The sequence below is a fragment of the Helianthus annuus genome, chromosome 8 (genome assembly GCF_002127325.2).
Source record: "Helianthus annuus cultivar XRQ/B chromosome 8, HanXRQr2.0-SUNRISE, whole genome shotgun sequence".
NCBI lineage: Eukaryota > Viridiplantae > Streptophyta > Magnoliopsida > Asterales > Asteraceae > Helianthus > Helianthus annuus.
Genome location: NC_035440.2, coordinates 32,483,896 through 32,503,968, shown reverse-complemented (window position 1 = coordinate 32,503,968; position 20,073 = coordinate 32,483,896). Strand labels below are relative to the sequence as shown.

The 20,073-nt window shown below is 34.6% G+C and overlaps 1 protein-coding gene and 1 long non-coding RNA gene across 7 annotated transcripts; one reads left to right on the top strand and one right to left on the bottom strand.

Annotated features, from left to right (window-relative positions):
- Window positions 1-4,347: 4,347 nt before the first annotated feature.
- On the top strand, window positions 4,348-7,458 carry LOC110917578 (WAT1-related protein At2g39510). The gene is made up of 7 exons (XM_022162098.2): window positions 4,348-4,553; window positions 4,637-4,699; window positions 4,792-4,908; window positions 4,988-5,237; window positions 6,231-6,392; window positions 6,469-6,620; window positions 7,257-7,458. The coding sequence occupies exons 1-7, from the start codon at window positions 4,348-4,350 to the stop codon at window positions 7,441-7,443; spliced, it is 1,137 nt and encodes a 378-aa protein (XP_022017790.1). The 3' UTR covers window positions 7,444-7,458.
- A 6,735-nt stretch (window positions 7,459-14,193) lies between these two features.
- LOC118481242 lies at window positions 14,194-17,818 on the bottom strand. Of its 6 annotated transcripts, none has more exons than XR_004864993.1 (8): window positions 17,408-17,818; window positions 16,882-17,037; window positions 16,718-16,746; window positions 16,543-16,611; window positions 15,779-16,138; window positions 15,410-15,702; window positions 15,239-15,325; window positions 14,194-15,137 (listed from the first exon to the last, which is right to left on the bottom strand). It is a non-coding gene; the product is annotated as an uncharacterized LOC118481242 (long non-coding RNA). The 6 variants fall into 6 exon arrangements; XR_004864995.1 differs by having other exon boundaries at window positions 16,882-16,985; XR_004864990.1 differs by having other exon boundaries at window positions 16,882-17,818.
- Between the last annotated feature and the right edge of the window lie 2,255 nt (window positions 17,819-20,073).

The window sequence follows — 20,073 nt, the reverse complement described above, 5'->3', positions numbered from 1 at the left end:
CGATAGACAGATAATGCATTAACATTATTAAAAGCAGATTAGTAGATTTTATGTTAAATAATTTAATAAAAATATGAAAATAAAAAAATAGATTTTATGTTAATTAAGAGATATAATAAAAAGATGAAAATAAACAAAATAAATAGATTTTGTAAAATTGATTGAAACTTAAATAAAATTAGATGTTAGTACCCAAAGGTGTTACATTGATAAAATTAAAAAAAAATGAAAGGGTATTTTAGTCATTATATTGATAAAATTAACTAATTTTGGTGTAAGTACCCAACGTTGTCACAAAATTGAAACCATAAAACCTAAACCTATTAAAAAAAAAGTTGATACCCAAAGGTGAAACTAGCAAAAATCATAGGGTCCATCTGTGTAATTAACTCTTAAATATTTAATGAACTATGTTATTTTATCATCATTTCTTTCTCTATTACATTTTAGCCAATCTATATTGTGCCCTCTACAAAAGTTTTATGTATTCGCCACTGATAATGCTCAGAAGACATCAAGTTGGAATGATAAATCTGCTAAAGAATTATGTTGAAATGTTTTTGCTGAAAACTTGTTGCTTCTGATGTACCAAGTACCAAGTTGAAGGGTGTTGGTACTTAAGATTATTGTGATGTTGAATAAAATGCTTATTAAGTGGATTAAAAGGTAACGATGTTGATGGTAATCATTCTAGTAACAATAAATCTAGAGAATTCAGGTGAGGTTTAAAGATATAAAAGAGTGTGAAAATCGTGTGATACAGAATGGAGATTTTAGATCAAAAGTCAAATATGATTGAGATAGAATTTGTACTGGCTACATTTGAAATACTAACCATCCTTAATATAGATTCACGAGTATAGAATTTATACGGGCTACATTTGAAATAGTAACAGTCCTTAAGATAGATTTATGAGTTACGTTTGGTACAAATAGGCATTAAAATACAAACTGGCAACGTGTAAAAAGTGAAGGAGAGAAACTTTTTTTTTTTTTCTTAATTTTATTAAACACATAATTTAATATTAGAATCTATGTGACAACCCGAGATTTCAAGTCTTTCCTCTATGCATTGTTGTAACGTGTGCATGGGTGAAGAGTAACGGAAGTATTGTAGTGTACGGGTGCTTAATGACTAACTTAGGAATCGCTTATGTTTCATCCAAAACTCGACGAAGAAGGGTTGTTCCTTGTCATTTAGTGATCGATGAAAAATGGTGGCTTTTGTCATCTAGTGACTGACGAAGAATGGTGGTTCTTCGTCATGTTGTGTTCGACGAAAGATGATCATTCGCCATACTGGGCCGACGAAATAGGTTATTCCCCGAACATGGGCTTCGGCCCAGGAAGGTTTGCGGCCCAAGTGATTTCAATTATATTAACTCCTTTGTAACCTTAAACACGGAAACCCTAAAAGCTTTTCCCCTACTCACTGTGTGACGACAATAATTTTAGGATCTTGAAGTCCTTCATTCCGTTCAAGCTAATCACCCCGACATCACGGTTAGTACCTATATCTTGATTGTTGCTAACCATTCTCAGTTCTATGTGATTTTTGTGCGGATTGTGACAATGATTATGAGATTGCGTGACGACATGAATAGGAATTAGAAGGCATGATGTTATCAACTGTGAATGAACAAACTAGGGATCATGACAATCGATGAACCAATCTTATGTCTATCTTAAGAGGTTGGTGATTGGGGTCATGCTTAATGTGCGATCCACTGTTAAGAATGTTTGCATTGTTTGATTCGGTCTGTTTTGATTGACTGATTAATTAGTTGTTTGATTTATTTGATAATTGGGGTTGTGAGTTTGAATGATAAGAATTATGTGTGTGAAATGAAAACTGTTATGATGCTTGTCTATATTAGGGTTTTATTAGATTATAAAAAGTAACCGTCATCGATCCATCACTCATGATTGGAAAATGTGTTAACTGATTGATTATATGATCTCGACGAAACATAGATGTTTCGTCACTGTTGGTCATGACGAAGAAGGTATAATTCGTCACTTGTAACTCGACGAAAAACAATGATGTTTCGTCACATGCAACCTTGACGAAACATGTGGCCTCGACGAAGTTAGTTCTTCGTCGCTGTGGTATTTCGTCGAGAAAGAGAATGGGTGAACAGTAGGCTTTGATGATAATGATGATATAGATAATTATGTGTATAAACTCTATGTTGCATATTAATAGATTATGATGTATATGAAGATAGATGCGTGTACTTGTAAAACTCTACCTGATTGCATGATGACAATGTTAGTTTTGACTTGACTTGTGTGGGTAGACATTACAACTGTAAATGTTATGTGATTTGCACATGAGATGTGGACCTGTACGGGACTAGGATAGGTGCTACATGTTGAATGGTGGTCTTTGTGATAAATGTTATCCGGAATAGTACGTGTTTCTTTATGAACTTAATGTTATTGGCAACTATTGTTGAGAACATGAACTTGCGTTATAAACGTGTACGAAATCTAAATGCTTGCTATGCATTATGTGACAATGGTATTACATGTGATGTGTTGAATACATGAATGGGATATGTGTTTACGAAACTGACTATTCTTGGTAACCACGGTCGGGTATGGTTGACCAACTTGGAACGGGTAATGTAATGTAACATACCGAGCAATCTAAGGTGAGTTCACTGCTCTTTTTCCAAGCATGCGTCCCAGGGAGGGACATTTGGTAAACGTTCCGGGGAGGAATGTCGGGTTATTGGGATGTTGGTTAATACACTCATATCTATCACTCAAGTCCCTTCTACCGATTTATTGCCGGGGAGGCAACGGGGACTTAATTAATACCGCTATTTAGGTTTGGCACCCTCACACCGCACCGGGGAGGTCGGGAGTGAACTAATGACCCCAGTCTTGACCATTGCTTTGATAGAGGCTTTGGGGAATATGGCAAATAATCTGGAGCCATCTGCGGTAATCGAGTTATTAACAACATCAATCTTTGAAATGTTTTAAACTCATATCTGGTAACTAAATGTGTTAACAAACTTTGAACTCACCAGCGTCGTCTGACACACTTGTCTGCATGCTTGCAGGTCTATAGGGTTATGTCATTGGAACTTGCTGTCTGGGAAGCTGGAGTGGTCATGGGTCGAGATACATGGAATCGCAAGACAAGTTTAATGGTTTTCGTACATGTGGTTTATGAAATACTTATCAAATGATTTACGCTTCCGCTGTATGCAATGAATTACATTTAACGTTTGTAATACTTTATGTTAATGAATGAAAGCTTATAATTAAATTTAGTTATGAGTTCAATGTGATTGGTGGCTAGATCCTTTTACGTCACACGCCTTGCGGGGGTTCCGCACGTGGTATTTTGGGGGTGTGACAATCTAAAAATAAAAATAAAAATTGTGTAAATAACACTAGTAGAGTAATTATAATTACCATAGGGTAATTACACATAATTATAATTACTCTAAGGTAACACTAGGGTAATTATAATTACACATAACTATAGTAAATACATTTGCAATTAAACACCATGCTTAATTAGATGAGAAAAAAAAATCCATCCATCCTTTCTTATGTTAAGACCATTTTTTATTTAAAACTTATTTGTATTTGATCCTTACACAGATTCATAGTGTAAACATTATATTACGGTTTATGTAATCTGGGCCGATGGACGATAAAAGAAGTTTAATTCTTTAAAGTATTACTTGTGGGTTTAAAACTTTAATTCAATTGTTTTTTTTTCTGCATATATACTTTAAAGTATTACTTGTGGGTTTAAAACTTTAATTCAATTGTGTTTTTTTTCTGCATAAGAACATTTAAGTGTTTTTTTACAATAATTTAAAGTTTGATCCATCACATGAAAAACAAATGTTTGGACATAGGTTGAGGACTGAACGAAAACATTATCTAGAGCATGTAAATGAGCATATCCAGGCTTTTCTAAGCCAACAACATGCCACAACCAACCCCACACAATTGTTTATGCAACTACCTTAATGAAAAAAGAAAATAAAAAAATGTCTTTTATTTGGTAACACCAAAGGAAAAAAAAAAGATAAAGAGTTGGTGGATTACACATGCAAATCATTCACGTACCTAAACTTTATAATACATGATTTTGGCTTGTAACACCATTAATGGAGGGCATACCAAAATGTCAATTTAGTCCTTGTTTCACCTCATATGTTTCATAGCATATATAAATCCCATTACAACCCTTCAAACATTCCCACAACAATCTCCCCAAACACTCATTCTGAGAAATTGAAGTGTTTTCGTGGGAGAGAAAGATCCAACAAAACCAAACTAAAAGATCGAAACCAATCAAAGGAAGTCGACACAATGGAGATGTCGCCGGGTTGGTTTTGGTATTTCTGTAGGCGAGGAAGGTCGTATCTTGGTGTTCTTTTTCTACAACTTGGATACGCTATTAACAACATTTTAGTAAAGTCTGCTTTAAACGAGGGGTTAAATCCGTACACATTTTCTGTTTATCGTAACGTTGCTGCAGCCGTTGCTTTCGGCCCTTTTGCACTATATTTTGAAAGGTATAATATATATACTTTTTTTTTAAATTTATATGTTTATGTATGTATGTAATTAAATAACTAATCTTGGCTTTATATTACAGGAACATACGTACTAGAATGACATTTCCCGTGTTTTGGAAGATAATGTTGTTGGCACTAATAGAGTACGTAACAAAGTCCACTAACACATTTGACTTGATGAAAAAGTCAACATGTATTTAATGTGTTATTTCTAACGTTATTTTCTAAACACCAGGCCGGTTTTGGACCAAATACTATACTACACCGGGATGAAGTATACAACAGCAACCTTTGCCATCGCAATGTGCAATGTTCTACCCGCGATAACATTTGTCATGGCATGGATCTTTAGGTAATATTTGGCTTTGTTGTACGTTGTATAGTTTGATCGTAAGCAGCGCGCTTGAGTGTGTTTTTTATGTGCTTTGTAGGCTTGAGAAGGTGAATGTAAAAAAATTGCATAGTCAAGGGAAGATCTTAGGAACCCTTGTGACTGTTGGTGGAGCCATGGTTATGACACTTGTTAATGGACCACCGGTTCCATTGCCATGGACTAAGGAGGGCAGCGAGGCGCACCATGCTCTAGTCCCCAACCCTGTGATCTCTCAAGACCAACACATCAAGGGTGCCATCATGATAACTGCTGGTTGCTTTTGTTGGGCTAGCTTTTACATTCTTCAGGTAGATTATTACTATGTATTGGTTTATTTGATTTTCCGTTACTTTTAATCTCCACTAAAAAAAGTGTCATCGACGATACGAAATTATATAAAAAGAAAAAATACATGTTAATATCCGGTAGGTAAAAAATATATTTATATTTTTATCTTTTTACACATCCGTGGGTAAAATTCTTGCTAAAAAGTTAACAGTAATCCGTGTCAATTTCTTTTTTTTTTTTACGACCATCGAATCCTTCAAAAGAGTTATTGGCGAAATTCACCACATCAGGGTAATCCGTGTCAAATTACCCATGCTCATCTCACTAATGGAATCTCATCCGTTATAACCACTTTACCAATGGATTTCTTACGGAATCTTCTCATTTAGAAGTGTTTTTATTTTCGAATGCTTTACACGTTGTATAACAATTTTGTCACATCATTAAAAAATGTTATACTATAAATGCTAAAAATAGTTCTCTATTACACAAGAAGAAATCAAATACTGTTTTTTTTAATTGTATGCTTACACGGTTTAACCAACTAGATTTGTGATGTTATATCAAAAGTCTAAACTTAATTGTTAACTGTTTTTAAAAAAGAAAAAAAAAACTTAAATGACTTATGAATGAAACACCATCTTATTTACAATACTACATAACAGAATAGTAACGACCGACAATTTCCGTCGCTAATTTGTCACAGGCTTGTGACTGAAACAGTCTATCGTCATATTTGCGATAGACACCATCTTCTTTACAATAACGACCGACAACTTCCGTCACTAATCTGTGACGGGCTTGTGACTGAAATAGTCTATTGTCATATTTGCAATAGATACTGCAACAAAAAGTTCGTCATAATAGTTTCATAGACACGTTTTTTTTTTTTGTCGCTAGTATCTATTCAAACTGATTTCTGTCGCTTGGAAGAAACACCTCACGATAGATTAGCGACAGTTTTTCCCGTGGCAAATTGTAAATAATAATATCGTTTTTTTTTTTATTTTCAGGCTATGACTCTCAAGGAATACCCGGCTCAATTATCCCTCACAACCCTTATATGTACGATGGGTGCTTTACAAGGAACCATCGTTACTTTGATTATCGAGAAGGCTAAATTTGGCATCTGGTCTATGCAAACCGAGACTGAAATTGTGGCTACACTTTATAGCGTAATAAACCTTTCACCTTTGTTCTTCTAATATTTATTTAAAGGGTATATATGAATACTTTTATCCTTATGAACAGGGAATCGTTCGATCCGGGGCTAGCTACTACGTTTCAGGGCTAGTTATGAAGGAAAAAGGACCCTTTTTCGTGACCGCCTTCAACCCTCTCGGGATGGTGATCGTTGCAATCGTGAGCTCGTTCGCACTCGCGGAAAGATTAGTTTTAGGAAGGTGTGTGTGTATATATATATATATATATATATATATATATATATATAACTACTACCTTGTACAACTTATGGTTAGCTATGATAATTTAGGGGAAGGTTCTTTGGGGAACACTAAATAAGTGGGTAACAGCGGGGAACCGACTCAAACGAACTCCGATTGGACTCATTCCAGCGGCGTTGGAACCGGCTCGTCGAACCCTAACTAAGATCTCTTAACCCTAAACACTAAATCCTAAATCCTAACTCCTAAACTCTAAACCCTAAAGCTAAAAAATAAGGCTAAAACCTAAGGTAAACCGTAAAATCTAAACTATAAACCCTAAAAGCTAAACCCTAATGGCTAAATCTAAAGCTAAACCCTGAAGCTAAACCCCAAATCTAAACCCTAAAGCTAAACCCTAAACCATAAAGCTAAACCCTAAAAGCCAAACCCTAATATATTTAGGGTTTAGGGATTATGATTTAGGGTTAGGTTAAGAGATCCTAGTTAGGGTTCGATGAGCCGGTTCCAACGTCGCTGGAATGAGTCCAATCGGAGTTCGTTTGAGTTGGTTCCCCACTTTTTTAGTATTCCCCAATGAACCTTACACTGATAATTTAAACATGTAACTTGATGATTTTCCTCATATTCTTTCAGAGTTCTTGGAGCATTTATCATTTTAGCCGGTTTGTACCTGATCATATGGGGTAAGAGTAAGGATTCGAGTTTATCAAGCTCGAATTCGAGTGAAGTAGAACTCAGTGATCAAGAAACATGTGATAATAAATATCTGGATGATGCGAAGGCTTTAAAGGAAGATCGAAGAAGTGAAGCTGTTGTTTGATTCTTTAATTTATAGACATAATAAGTGAAAATTCTTCAATATTTTGAGGGTTTTTCTCTAATTCATAAGAAGACTTGTTTGAGATTGATGACTGACTTTTAGTTTTGGTTGGTTACTGCTACAAACATGGCAGCCAACTTCAACACCACTCTGTTACTTCTCATTGGGGTTTTAATCTAATGCATATATTTTGTTGTTTTTATTAGAGTATATTTTGGGGTGGTTGTGTTATGGGTTTGCTAACTCACACTGAAACTCAACATGTTTCATTTACCGGCATCCAGGTGTGTAAAATTTCTTTCAGAGAGAGATTAGGTTCAAGTCTCAAAACAGATACAGAATTAAAAATATATTACATTCGTTTTTTTTATTTATTCTTTTATGGCTAACTATGAGCTCTGAAATTCATAGAAGATTTCTTTGTAAAAAAGAAATTATTTTTTTATAGAGAAAGAACTATAGCCTCGGTCAAGAAGTTTTCTTTAGTTGCAAAATGTTAGATATTTTTACCAAAGTAAATTATAATACATATCAAGCAAGTTAGAATGTAGTGGAGTGCATACTTAATTGAGCTTGATATACTTCTAAGTATTCGGACGGAACCCCATGGGGGTTCTAAGGGGGCAATGCCCCCTTCGCTGGGTCCAGGGCAGCGCCCCTGAGAGCAGAGTCCAAGGGTGGCAGCCCCTTGTTAGAGTTGAGCTGAAATTTCTCATGTTAAGATACGCACTTGCCATATAATTTGACATTAGGTGCTGAACTCAATGTGGAAAGCTTAACGTCTAGAAATTAAAACACATTCGTTGCATCATCCCAAGGTAAATGTTCAGATCTGCAAGTTAAGGATGTTTAAATTTATCTTCTTAATAGTTCTTTTGAAAAATTGCATATGTAGGTGCAAGAGTAAAAGAGTTACCTATATTAGCATGAAGTTTAGCCGGTTGAAGAAGCTAGAATTTGGCTTTGATATGTTCATTGATGAGTATGACACATGCTAGTAAATAGTGTTAAGTAAGAACGTAAGAGTATAACCTTGTGTGTATTCGAATACTTAGAAGTGTAAGATACTAAGGCAAAATTCGATCGCCATGATATTTCATTTATGCATAAGTTTGTTTGTTGTGAATTTAATTAAGTTAATAAAAAATTACACTAAAATGGGGGAGGATTGTTAGATATTTAAGTGTAATTAGGATTGATTTGGTGAACAAAGTGAATTGTAATATACATCAAGCAAGTCAGGAGGTGCGGGAGTGCACACTTTTTTGAGTTTGTTACAGTTCTAAATGTTTGGGCGGAGCCCCTAATCGATGGGTGCTCCAAGGGGGCAACACCCCCTTGGCAGGGTCCAGGGGCTCCTCGGAGCCGGGTCTAAGGGGTAGAGCCCCTACCTGGGGTCGAGCTGTATCCGATTGGATCCAAAATAGTAACTGCCTGGTGGTCGTTACTAGCAGTTTGGATCCCTATTTCGAAATCATTTTTTTGGTCATTCAATCTCTGGTTCACGAATTTACTTTCAAAAATTGCATAGTTCTTATTCTCAATATCTGATTTGTATCTCTAGTTGATATTTTCAAGTGAACTACCAAAATAATTCGATATGAAAATGACTACACGTCTCTCAAATCATCCGTTGAAATCTCTGTCTCCAAAACAAAATAATCTTGCTTATAAAAGAAAACCAATATTTAACGAGCTTTAATTTTAAGATAGATGTCTATTTAATATTTAGGAAAAGAAGCTACGAATTGAAGTGATTGTATGTCATTGAGGCTTTGATCCAGTAGAAGAAAAACCATTTGGGTGTTTAAATAGGAGGAGATCAAGGGTTAACTTCTGTGATATACAACATTTAGCCGTTAAAAAACAAATGAAGTGATTGTATGTTGGTACGAACATATTTAACTTTCTTAGTAATTGTGTCGAAAACGGATGGAATACCATTTCGACGGCAATGCGTCAGAAATTTCCGTGGGAAAATGTACACTCAGGGGCCCTTTGGTTCGTGGAATATTGTTGAAAGGAATTGGAATCTTGAAAGGAATTGGAATTTGGTAAAATTGGAATTAATTCCACTCAAATTTTGTATTATGTTTGGTTGGTTATTTTATAAATGGAATTAGATGAATTAGATGAAAAAAGGGATATTTTTGGTAAGTAATTAACTTTCCATTGGAAAGTTGAAATTCCATTATTAAGGTGAAGAATTCTTAAATTCCAATAAATGGTGGTATATATTCAAATTCCAAATCCCTTATATGTCAACCAAACATTAAATTTCAAAGGAATTAACTATAATTCCATCACAAATAGACCCTTACCGTTCTACTAGTGATTCCTCCAAACTAAAAAAGTTCTTGTATTTTGCCTTTTAATATTTTTGAAACATGCTTTTTCTTGATAAGCAACTCAAAAGTCCTTGTGTGAAAGCATGTCTTTTAATATTTTTGAAACATGCTTTCATAACCTTTTTTCATCAAAGCTATAACAATGTATTGTAAAAGAAAAAACAAAAAAATGTCACATATAATATTGGGTCGAATTCTTTTTTCCCAGTTATGATTAAATCTCAGTTGGGCTTTGTTACGGGCCAGGGCTAAATAAGCCCAATTCATGTAGGTCCAACACCATGGAAACAAAACTATATACTGATGTTATGAAATAAATGAGACGCGTATTCTTGTAATCTTAACATTTCTGGACAGTTTATTAAAATTTATGATTATATTGTTTTGGAGTCTTTTGAAAGGTTGCATTCCTACCGTTTCAGTTGACTACAATCATTGACCGATTTCACTTGCCGCGAGCCCGCGAGAACATTTTGTGTCGACAACCAATGAACGCGTGGTGTACGATATCTGCCATAACCGCGCAATGTGCATTATAGTAGGAACATATCTAGCCCAAAAATTCATTCTAATTTTTTTTTTGGGATTAGGGGTATCCTTTGTATAAAATCGGAATTTTTAATTTTTTACACTACGAAAACCATACGGAGATGGGGTTAAGGGGTAGCCCGTGCTACCCCTTCTAATACACTAACTCCGCCCCTGAGGAGCATCATTTGGAAGTGGAAGTTGAATAGATTATGTGATGATTTTAAGTTGAATATATGGAGGTGCTGATGAAGAGTCATGGTGAACTTTGAAAAGAATTAGCAGCGGTCTTTTTTTTTTTTTAAATAAATAAGCCATCATCATAGTTATATTGACCAATACTAACTGAGTTTAGTAATGGATGGACCGGTTGATGCTTTAACAAGTTTTGATGTCGAGGGTATCATAGAAAACCACATTGGGGCATCTCTAGCTGATGTGACTTCACATGATATCGGCCATGGCAAAATTACCATTTAGTAAAAATTTAGTTACCAAAAAAGAGGTTTATTTAATATTTTGTTTCGGAAACAACTGATATAAAAAAGTTTTCATATATAACTATAAATTAGCCGTTAAAAAAAAGTTATGATAACCAAAATTACCAATCTTGTTTTTATAAGGCTGAAAGGTGTGAGGGTCATGGATGTGATATGATTCGTCACGTAGGAATATGAATGGAATGCTACACCACTCTCTTGCCTAATCCACCATGGTTCGCATGAATTAACCATGGCAACCATGGTTCTCTTTTCTATTTTCTAAGCTTTCCTTTCCTTTTCTTTAAACAAAAATAAATTAAAATAAATAAGGTTGTCACACCCCAACCGATGGCGGAAACATCGGAGTGAGCGAAAACGAGATTGCAAGAGACTTCATAACACTATTTTGCGACAAGTATTTAAAAATCAATATTTCATTTCATCACAAAATTCAAGTACATTGTTCGAAGCAAATTACGAAAACATATAACAAGAAATCAAAAATACAACATGTACTAAAATTTAAAGGTGCGTTTCTAGTCTCCTTAATAGATTTCGTTCATCATCATCAATTTCCTGCAATACGTGTTAAATTATAGATCAATACATAAAGTATTGGAGAGCATACAAGTTTAAGTACTAGCATAAGTATAAAAGTTTAAACGAATCCACATGGAAAAATTCGGATACTAAGAACCTAACATGGCAACACTATCATGCAACTATAATTGTCAACCCAAAGATTCCCGCTAGCGTAATCCTATCATAGCTAAGATAAGAGCGTTTTCTTTACTTAACATGACCTCAGGCATGGGCGGACCCACATTGAGTGTGTCGGGGTCCACAGACCCCAATGTTTTTAAAAAAATTAATAGATTCAGTATTTTAAATTGTATAAGGACCCCATAAATACAATTAGGTGGACACCATAGAAAGAAAAGGAAAGCTGGTGTGGTGGTAAATTGCCTTCTTTTCTAATAAGAGGTCATGAGTTCAATCCTTGTATAAGCCTATTTTTTCTCTTTGTTTTTAAATCTACTTTAAACCTCACTTTGACCCGACCCGAACGAGGACCGACCCGGAAATTATATAACATTTTGTTATGAAAATTTTGAACACCGAAAAAAATGGACCCCATTGAAAAAAAATCCTGGGTCCGCCACTGACCTCAGGAATACGGGCGGTGCATTAATCCTATAGCGCTATACATGTTACGGGAGGCTTGTACGAAGTTAGTGACAAAAATAAAGCAACAAATATCATGTATATGTTCAAGTATATCGTATCAAACATGTATATTTGATTGTTTGTTTGTAAGCATGTTTATAAGTGTATGTGTGCGTTTTTTATAAGTTACACGTATTGTACCCAAAGTGTTAAAATAAGAAGGGATCATGTATACTCACGGTTTTGCCAGTTTTCCGAGTTAAACCACGAAGTTAATAAGTTGTTGGAGATGGAAACACCGAAGTTACCATACATGGCGAAAACGAAGGTGTGTGAGTATTCGGATTTGGTGGAAGATTCGGTTTCGGAATTTAAGTATATAAAAGTATAAGTACACGAAAGTTAAGTTCTTATGTGATTTCATGTGTCCTAATTTTCCCATTAGAATCAAAACCGAGGAGTTTAGAACAAAGACAAAGTAACCTATGTTCATGATATATAACCATAATTCGGTTAATATCACAAATTCGGTTAATTATGTATACATTATATATATTATATAGTATAGGTTAATATTGTCCATCATATAATATCATAGAATTCATGTAAGACAAACATGGAGGTATGGTATACCTCATTGTATGATTCACCAAAGCACAAATTTTACCAACTTAGTTGGTAAACCCGGTTGGTCATGAATGAAAAGAAAATACAACTAACTAGCTCATCAAGTAGCCAAGTAAGAACAACCCGGGGTTTCATATCCATCATGGAAAATGTTGGAGATGCGACGGAGTTGTGTTACTTTAGGACTAGGAAGCTACTTGGAATATCATGATAAATCATCAAGTGAGGTGGTGGAACGAGTTTGGATAGCCATGGCTTCCATGGTTCACACCTTTACCAAAACACAAGTCTCACCATACTGAAGATGGTGAGCTTGGATGGTTTCATCACTTGTAGGTCATCTTAAACCTTGTTAAAACAGAAAGTTTATGAGGTTCTTGGACCTCTAAACTTATGAGAATCAACCTTAAAAAAGTCCCATAATCATAGATGAGATTAGAGACAAGTTAGGTGAAAGATTCTTACAAGAAAGTGAAATGTAAACAAGTATAAGCAAAGTTCTTCTTCAAAATAGAAAGTTGGACCTGAAAATGGTAATGTTCCACCTTAGTTTACCATGGTAAACTTGTGGAAACACTCCTAGAGGTGTTCCAAGCTTTCATATGGAAGAGAGAATGAATAAAAGATGAAGAAAGGTGAGTTTGAACTCACTTTAGGAATTTGAATAATTCTGCCAAAACTTGCAATTACACCTGATTTGAGAGCGTTTTGAGGGTGTAGAGGAGTTTGGAAAGTGAAAATGTTGAGATGGAGGCTTGTTTATATAGAGGTGAGGTAGGGTTTATGTTTAATGGAGGTTTGAAGGTGATCAGGGAAGAAAAAGTGGGAAAAAGAGTGACCAATCCGTAGCTGGGAAAACAACTTGCTGCGGATCCACCCCCTGGCGTCCCGCAAGCAGAAAAGATAGGAGGGGTCGCGGGGCGCGGCACCCTCTTGGTTCCAGCGAGTTTGTCTTATTTACATTTTGGCCCCTGAACTTCCCTTTGTTATCTTTTTATGCTAGAACTTTGTATTTTCACATGTTTTTAAGTATGTAAAACGTATGTAAGTATATGTATGTATGAGTAATTTCACGTATAACAAGTATTGGTTTGCATGTAAAAACGTATTTAAACGATCGATTGTATGTATAACAAGTACGTATAAAGTATGTATTTTATTACGATCAAAGCCTCGGATTACTAAGTTGGAAATAGAATACAAACATGATCCAAATACAAGTTTCCATAAATAGATATACGATTACATCATTCTAATTAAGGAAAGTACAAAAATGCGAAACTTTACAAAGGTGATCGTGGTAGCGATTTTGGATGGTGGATAACATGGCGCTGACATGGAGGGTCATGGTGGTCATGAGGGTCATGACTACACCCTATAGCCTAATTTAATTTAAAAAAAAAACAAAACATACGGACGGTATAATAAATGTTATAACGTGGTTCAGTTTAGGGAAAAACTTGGTTTAAATTGAAGATGACAAACTATAAATCTTTCTGCTAATTGTAAGGTTTATAAATATTTCAAACCGTATCATAACAATGGTTGATATAACAACCATGAAATAAAAAAAATATAAAATTTTCTTTATATACAAATTGATTATATATATCAAGTAAACATTAAAATGCTCAAAAATATAAACTTAGTTTTGTTCATCAGTTGATATTATCACCAAACTATAAAACAAAAAAAAATGACCATAAAAACCCAGTTGTTTAAACTAACCACCATGAAACTACTTGCTAACCATTATGATACGAACCGTACCTGCAGAATGATAAAAAATAATGTTGCATTTGTCACTGTCTTTGATTCCGTTTTTCTTCATGAAATGGCTCCAACCTTGGATTGCATAACGATAACCTCTTCTACCATCCTTCTCCCTCCTCACATCCACCCCAACAATTTCTGTAGACAAACGTCCTATTTTAATCCTTCGTCCAACTCTTAGGTCTTGTTTGTTTTTTAAGAGGTAAAATGTCTGTAGTCTGCGGACCACATCTATAGACATCTTTAGAATAAGAGGTGGACCAAACCTTTGCAGTCTGTAAGAAGAAAGTTGTTTACTTTTAAAGATATGTAGACTTCTAAAATAAGCTGGTGTACGGATGGTAGTGGTGGGTGGTGGTGGTGGGTGGTGGGTGGTGGATGTGGACGGTAGGTGGTGGTGGTGGTGGACGGTGGTTGTGGTAGATGGTGGTGGTGGGTGGTGGACGGTGGTTATGGACGGTGTTGGTGGTGATGGACGGTGGTGGGTAGTGGAATGTGGTGGTGATGGACGGTGGTGGTGGTGGACGGTGGTGGTGTGTAGTGGTGTTTAACCCTCTGTAGAATTTAGAAGACCTTAGAAGTGGTTGGGCCAAGTCTGCACCAAAAAGAGCTCGCGTAGACATTTTTTAATGAAGATTCTCCGGAAAAAAAAAACAGTCTAAAGATGGCAATGTCTGCGCAGCACAAACAGAAGAGGTTGCGCAGATCTTTTTTAGAAAAACAAGCATCACCTTACTCGTGCAACTATTTCCAGCTTGGTTGGTAAACGCTACAATCCAATTATTAAGGATTCATTTAACTCAACAATTGATAGCAAACTGTAAATTATTTAGAAGTAATGAAAATTTAAATGTATAGGAGTGTCATTACAAATCTGTTTCTTGCAATGACGGTGAAAGTAGAATTAAGTTGATCATTTTGTTGAATAAGTTGATGATTAACCTGTATAGGGTATTCCTAGAAATATGCAACAATTAGTATAAAATCAATTGTTATACTAAAAATAAAAGAAAACATATAAATGTAAAACAATATTATCACCGTATCATGAGCAGTGTTTGGATTTGGTTGTGGATGTGAAACAATGAGCTGAATGCCATCATTCATGAAAACAGTCAACTTAAAGTTTCTTTGACCCATGTACTGAAAAAGAACAAAGGTAGCAAACTTCATCTTGATTTGTTGAACAACCTTGACCCAATCCCGACCGAAGAACAACTTATTCCCAGACCTTCCAATCTTGACATTCTGTGGATATTCTTCATCTACCAAAATTTGCAATCACCATTGCAACTTGGTCCAAGGTGATCCCTAATAATTTGGGATGGCAAAAACTGTAAAATAACAAAGGAAAGTTAATGTTAAACATTTATATTACTTAAAGGAAATATTAAATTAAATAATACATACAACACGACTGCAAGAACGATAAAAAATGATGTAGTAGAAAGATCTATATTTGTTAAACAAATCATCCACAAGACAAACATTTGAACGCCTCAGTGTCTTTTTGCACGGAACATCAAAATCAATATTAAAGGCCGCTAGAAGAAAATGGTTGTACGGCTAAAACGGGGTAAAGACCAACAAACAACAAATCTTCAATCCATGCTGATCCACAACAGTTTTCCATCCATCTGTAATCGCTACTACATCACGAACCTTCTCGAATGAAAGAACCCATGAACGCCTACCATCAAACCTGAGTATCAACTTTTTCTTCACAAAAGGACCACTCATGTTCTTCTCAACATAAGCTTTAGGAAGAACCTAAATTTTTACAGGCAATCACTTTAAATTGCATGTCAAAATATAAGTAAATATGATTACAAATTTACTATTTGCAAGACTTTGAAGAAAGCCATTATGAAATCAACAACAAACAAACCTGTACCACAATAAGAGGAATGTAACAAAAGAATAATAATATAGGTGGAACAGATAAACTTGTATGTAACCTACTATAATTGTTAAGCATACCCAATGAATGATAAACATCTGGGAATTAGAATTTTTTTTTTCGTAAAAACAAAATATACTTAACATTAAACTTTATTTAATAACAACACTAATAAATCTTGAGAATAATATGAAATACAATATCAAAATCGATAACCACAAACTCTAAAGGAAACATTTGACAAAATATTCAAATTAAAATCGTGAACATTAACCAGTATACTGTTATAGCAGACTAATGCTGATGATAAGGTCCAATGACAACTTCAAACTTCATTTGTAACCTAAAAACAATTCACTAGTTAGATTATGCCATTATATTGATTACTACTAGTATTTTAGAATCCCAATCAACTACAAACATATAACAAATACTATATAGTAACATACCTGATTCCTTCAGTTATGCTAGTGTATTGCTATGATTCATCCAAGCCAACATTCACATTGAAAAAAAAAAACACTTATCAATACAAATAAAACTATATTACAATAAGATTGGAAAAAAGTAGTTAACCTATCAACCAATTTTCCCATTAAAAAAAGTAGTTAACCTCAATATTAGGGGTGAAGCTAGCTTCATCACCAACGTTTGTTGCATCCTAGCCTTTTAATTTGAAACCATGATTGCCTCGGTGATCCAGATAGAACAATGACACTATTCATAACATGTATAACTAAATTCTAATGTAATATACTTAATACAAAATCTGTAAAAAACAAAAGTACATGTTTGTGATGACAAAGACATTCAGAATCAACAAATAATCATCCAACAATGTCATATACTTGATACAAAATCTTTAGAAGATCAAACAAATCGAATGACAAAAAACCTTAATTTTAACAAAAGAAAATTGATGGAGAGGACTCAAACTATAAGATAAACATCAAATATAAAATCAAATCAATCACCACAAATGAACAAAAACAAACCATAATTTGAACAAATCAATGTAACAAATACGAACAAAATAGCCCTAATCTGAATTGATTTTAATAAAAACGCAATCTGAATAAGAGAACCCTAATCAAACACAAAAATCCGAAATATACTATGAATAAATTAAAATACAGTACCTTTGATTAGCAAAACTTGAATCGGAGAAGATCACTTGAATTTGAAATCGCTATTGGGATTTAGCAAGATCGATCAATTACCACATTTGAACAAAAACAAACCCTAATCTGAACAAACTGATGTAACAAATCTGAACAAAATAGCCCGAATCTGAACTGATTTGTAATAAAAACGTAATATGAATGAAAAACCCAGTCAAACCCAAAAATTTGAAATATACTATGAATAAATCAAAACACAATACATTCGATCAACAGAACTTGAATCGGAGGATATCGGTTGAATCTGAAATCACGATTGGGATTTAGCAAGATCGATTGATGAAATCTAGCGTAGAATAACAAGAAGATGAAGACAATGATTAGGGTTTGTGTGGGTGCAAGAAGGATAGAATGAAAATGACGAAGTAAAAGAGATTATAAAGGATCCGAAATTTCACAACCGGGTCAAGACAATTGGGTTGGGATCCTGCACTTTTTAGCTAGAAAAGTCAAAAAGTCAACAAAAACATTGAAATTCATTGAGGTAGTGACACGTGGCGCCCCAATGTTTTACTTTATTAGTATGGATACTATAACTAATATTGAGGACTCATGTGTTACAACCGGTTTGAAATCGTATACGTAGTTTAAGTAAACCAAACGTATTCCTATATGTATTAATTGTATATATTTGTTGTGTATGTATATAGAGTATATGAAATTTAGGTAAACCAACATATACGTATCAAATTTTGTATATTTATTGTAGGGGTGCAAACGAGCCGAGCCGAGCTCGGTTCGGCTTGATTTGAGCTTTGTTTTCAAAGCTCGAGCTCGGCTCGTTTGTATTTTCTCAAGCTCGAGCTCGGCTCGTTTATTATCTATTAATTAGTATATTAAATAAAAATAATATAAATAATAGACTTTTTAGGCTCGCGAGCTCGATAAGTGAAGCTCCGGCTCGGGCTCGTTTACTAAATAAGCTTATTTTTAGGTTCGAGGTCAGCTTGTAAACAAGTTTAAATAAGCTAGGCTCGACTCGGCTCGTTTACACTAAGGCTCGATAAGGCTTGACGAGCCTAACGAGCTTCACATGCGAGGCTCGAGCTCGGGCTCGATAAACAAACGAGCTTTGTTTTGAGGCTCAAGCTCGGCTCGGGCTCGATAAGGCTTGGCTCGTTTCGAGTTTTTTCTAGAGCCGATCTCGAGTAGCTCGCAAACCGCTCGGCTCGTTTGCACCCCTAATTTATTGTGTAGATGAATTATTTCCTAATGAATTAAATTTTAATGAGAGGGGGGGGGGGTATAAAGGAGTGGTGACTTGTCAAAACCAACAAAAAGTTGAATAGTGATTTGTAAAAAGGAACAAAACTTGATAATTAACAAAGGGTAAATCCTCTAATACTTTTTATATTCGAGCTATAATAATATTGTTGTTATATTGTCTAATCTTTCCAATTTGAGAAGTATTGATGGGTCAACTTACTTAAGGATTAATAAATTATATGATCAATAGTATCTATATGATAGTATCCAGTGTTGTAAAAGTCGGCCTACTTGGCCTTGTATTCGGTGAGTACTCGGTTCTCGGACTACCTCCAAGGCGAGTTTACCCTAGTCGGACTTGACTAGTCGGTGACGGTCAACGGCCTACTCGGCCTTGTACTCGGACTACTCGGCCTTGTAATCAGACTAGTCGGACTTGTATTCCAGATACTCGGACTTGTACTCGGCCTACTTGGCCTTGTACTCGGGCTACTCGGCTTTATACTCAGTGAGATTTGAACTTCAAACATGTTTTATTTTAAATTATACTAATTTTGAAATGAATTATGCTTATTTTAACATATATATAATATATAACAATTAAGTTTTTTTTATATTTACCATGTCCGTGTACTGCCCAAGTACTTCGATTATTACCAACTCCTCAATCGACCGACTAAGTATCGCCTAACGACTTTTACAACACGTATCCAACATTGATAGCTTTGAATTAGTGTTGACAATGGAATATTAGTAATTCCAGTCTCATATACAGTTGCAAAACTGTATCTCACATGTGGTTAAATACCCATCGGATAAATGTCAACTAATTATTTATCATGTTTCAGGCACGCCCAGATACATCCATTAATTTGTAACAAAAAAATACATGTTGGAGGTTTACGAATGCTATTTTTCTAAACGTTATAACTTTTAAATAATCTCTTATGTTTTTCTAAAGACTAAAAACTAAAAACATGATAACTTACATATATTTTATCATCGTTATGTAAAAAAAAAAAAAAAATACAATCTTGATGATGATATGAATCCCAAAAGATAAGTTAATACTTCATATCATTAAAAATATAAATAATATCAAATAAAGAATATTTTAGGTTTCATTTAAAAATTAAGTATTCCGTATATATGTTGTAGGGTAATTGGTTCAGATATCACTTAATCCTATAATACTTGTAAAAAATATTAAAACTATTCTCGTACATGAATTGATCGATCCCATATTTAACACCGTACGTCCTAAAAAATTCCTGTTTCAGATTAACTAACTTCACAAACTACAATGCATACTTCCATATGCTACTCTTTCGGTAACGTATATGTACATTTTTGTCGTCCCTCACTAGTCTACCTGATTTTGACCACCTCAATCTTTTACATCAAACTCATACACAACA

Coding starts and splice junctions, on each gene's coding strand:
- LOC110917578 (XM_022162098.2), top strand. CDS start 4,348: ATGGAGATGTCGCCGGGTTGGTTTTGGTATTTCTGTAGGCGAGGAAGG. Junction 5,238..6,230: donor CTAGCTTTTACATTCTTCAG/GTAGATTATTAC, acceptor TTTTATTTTCAG/GCTATGACTCTCAAGGAATA. Junction 6,393..6,468: donor TTGTGGCTACACTTTATAGC/GTAATAAACCTT, acceptor CCTTATGAACAG/GGAATCGTTCGATCCGGGGC.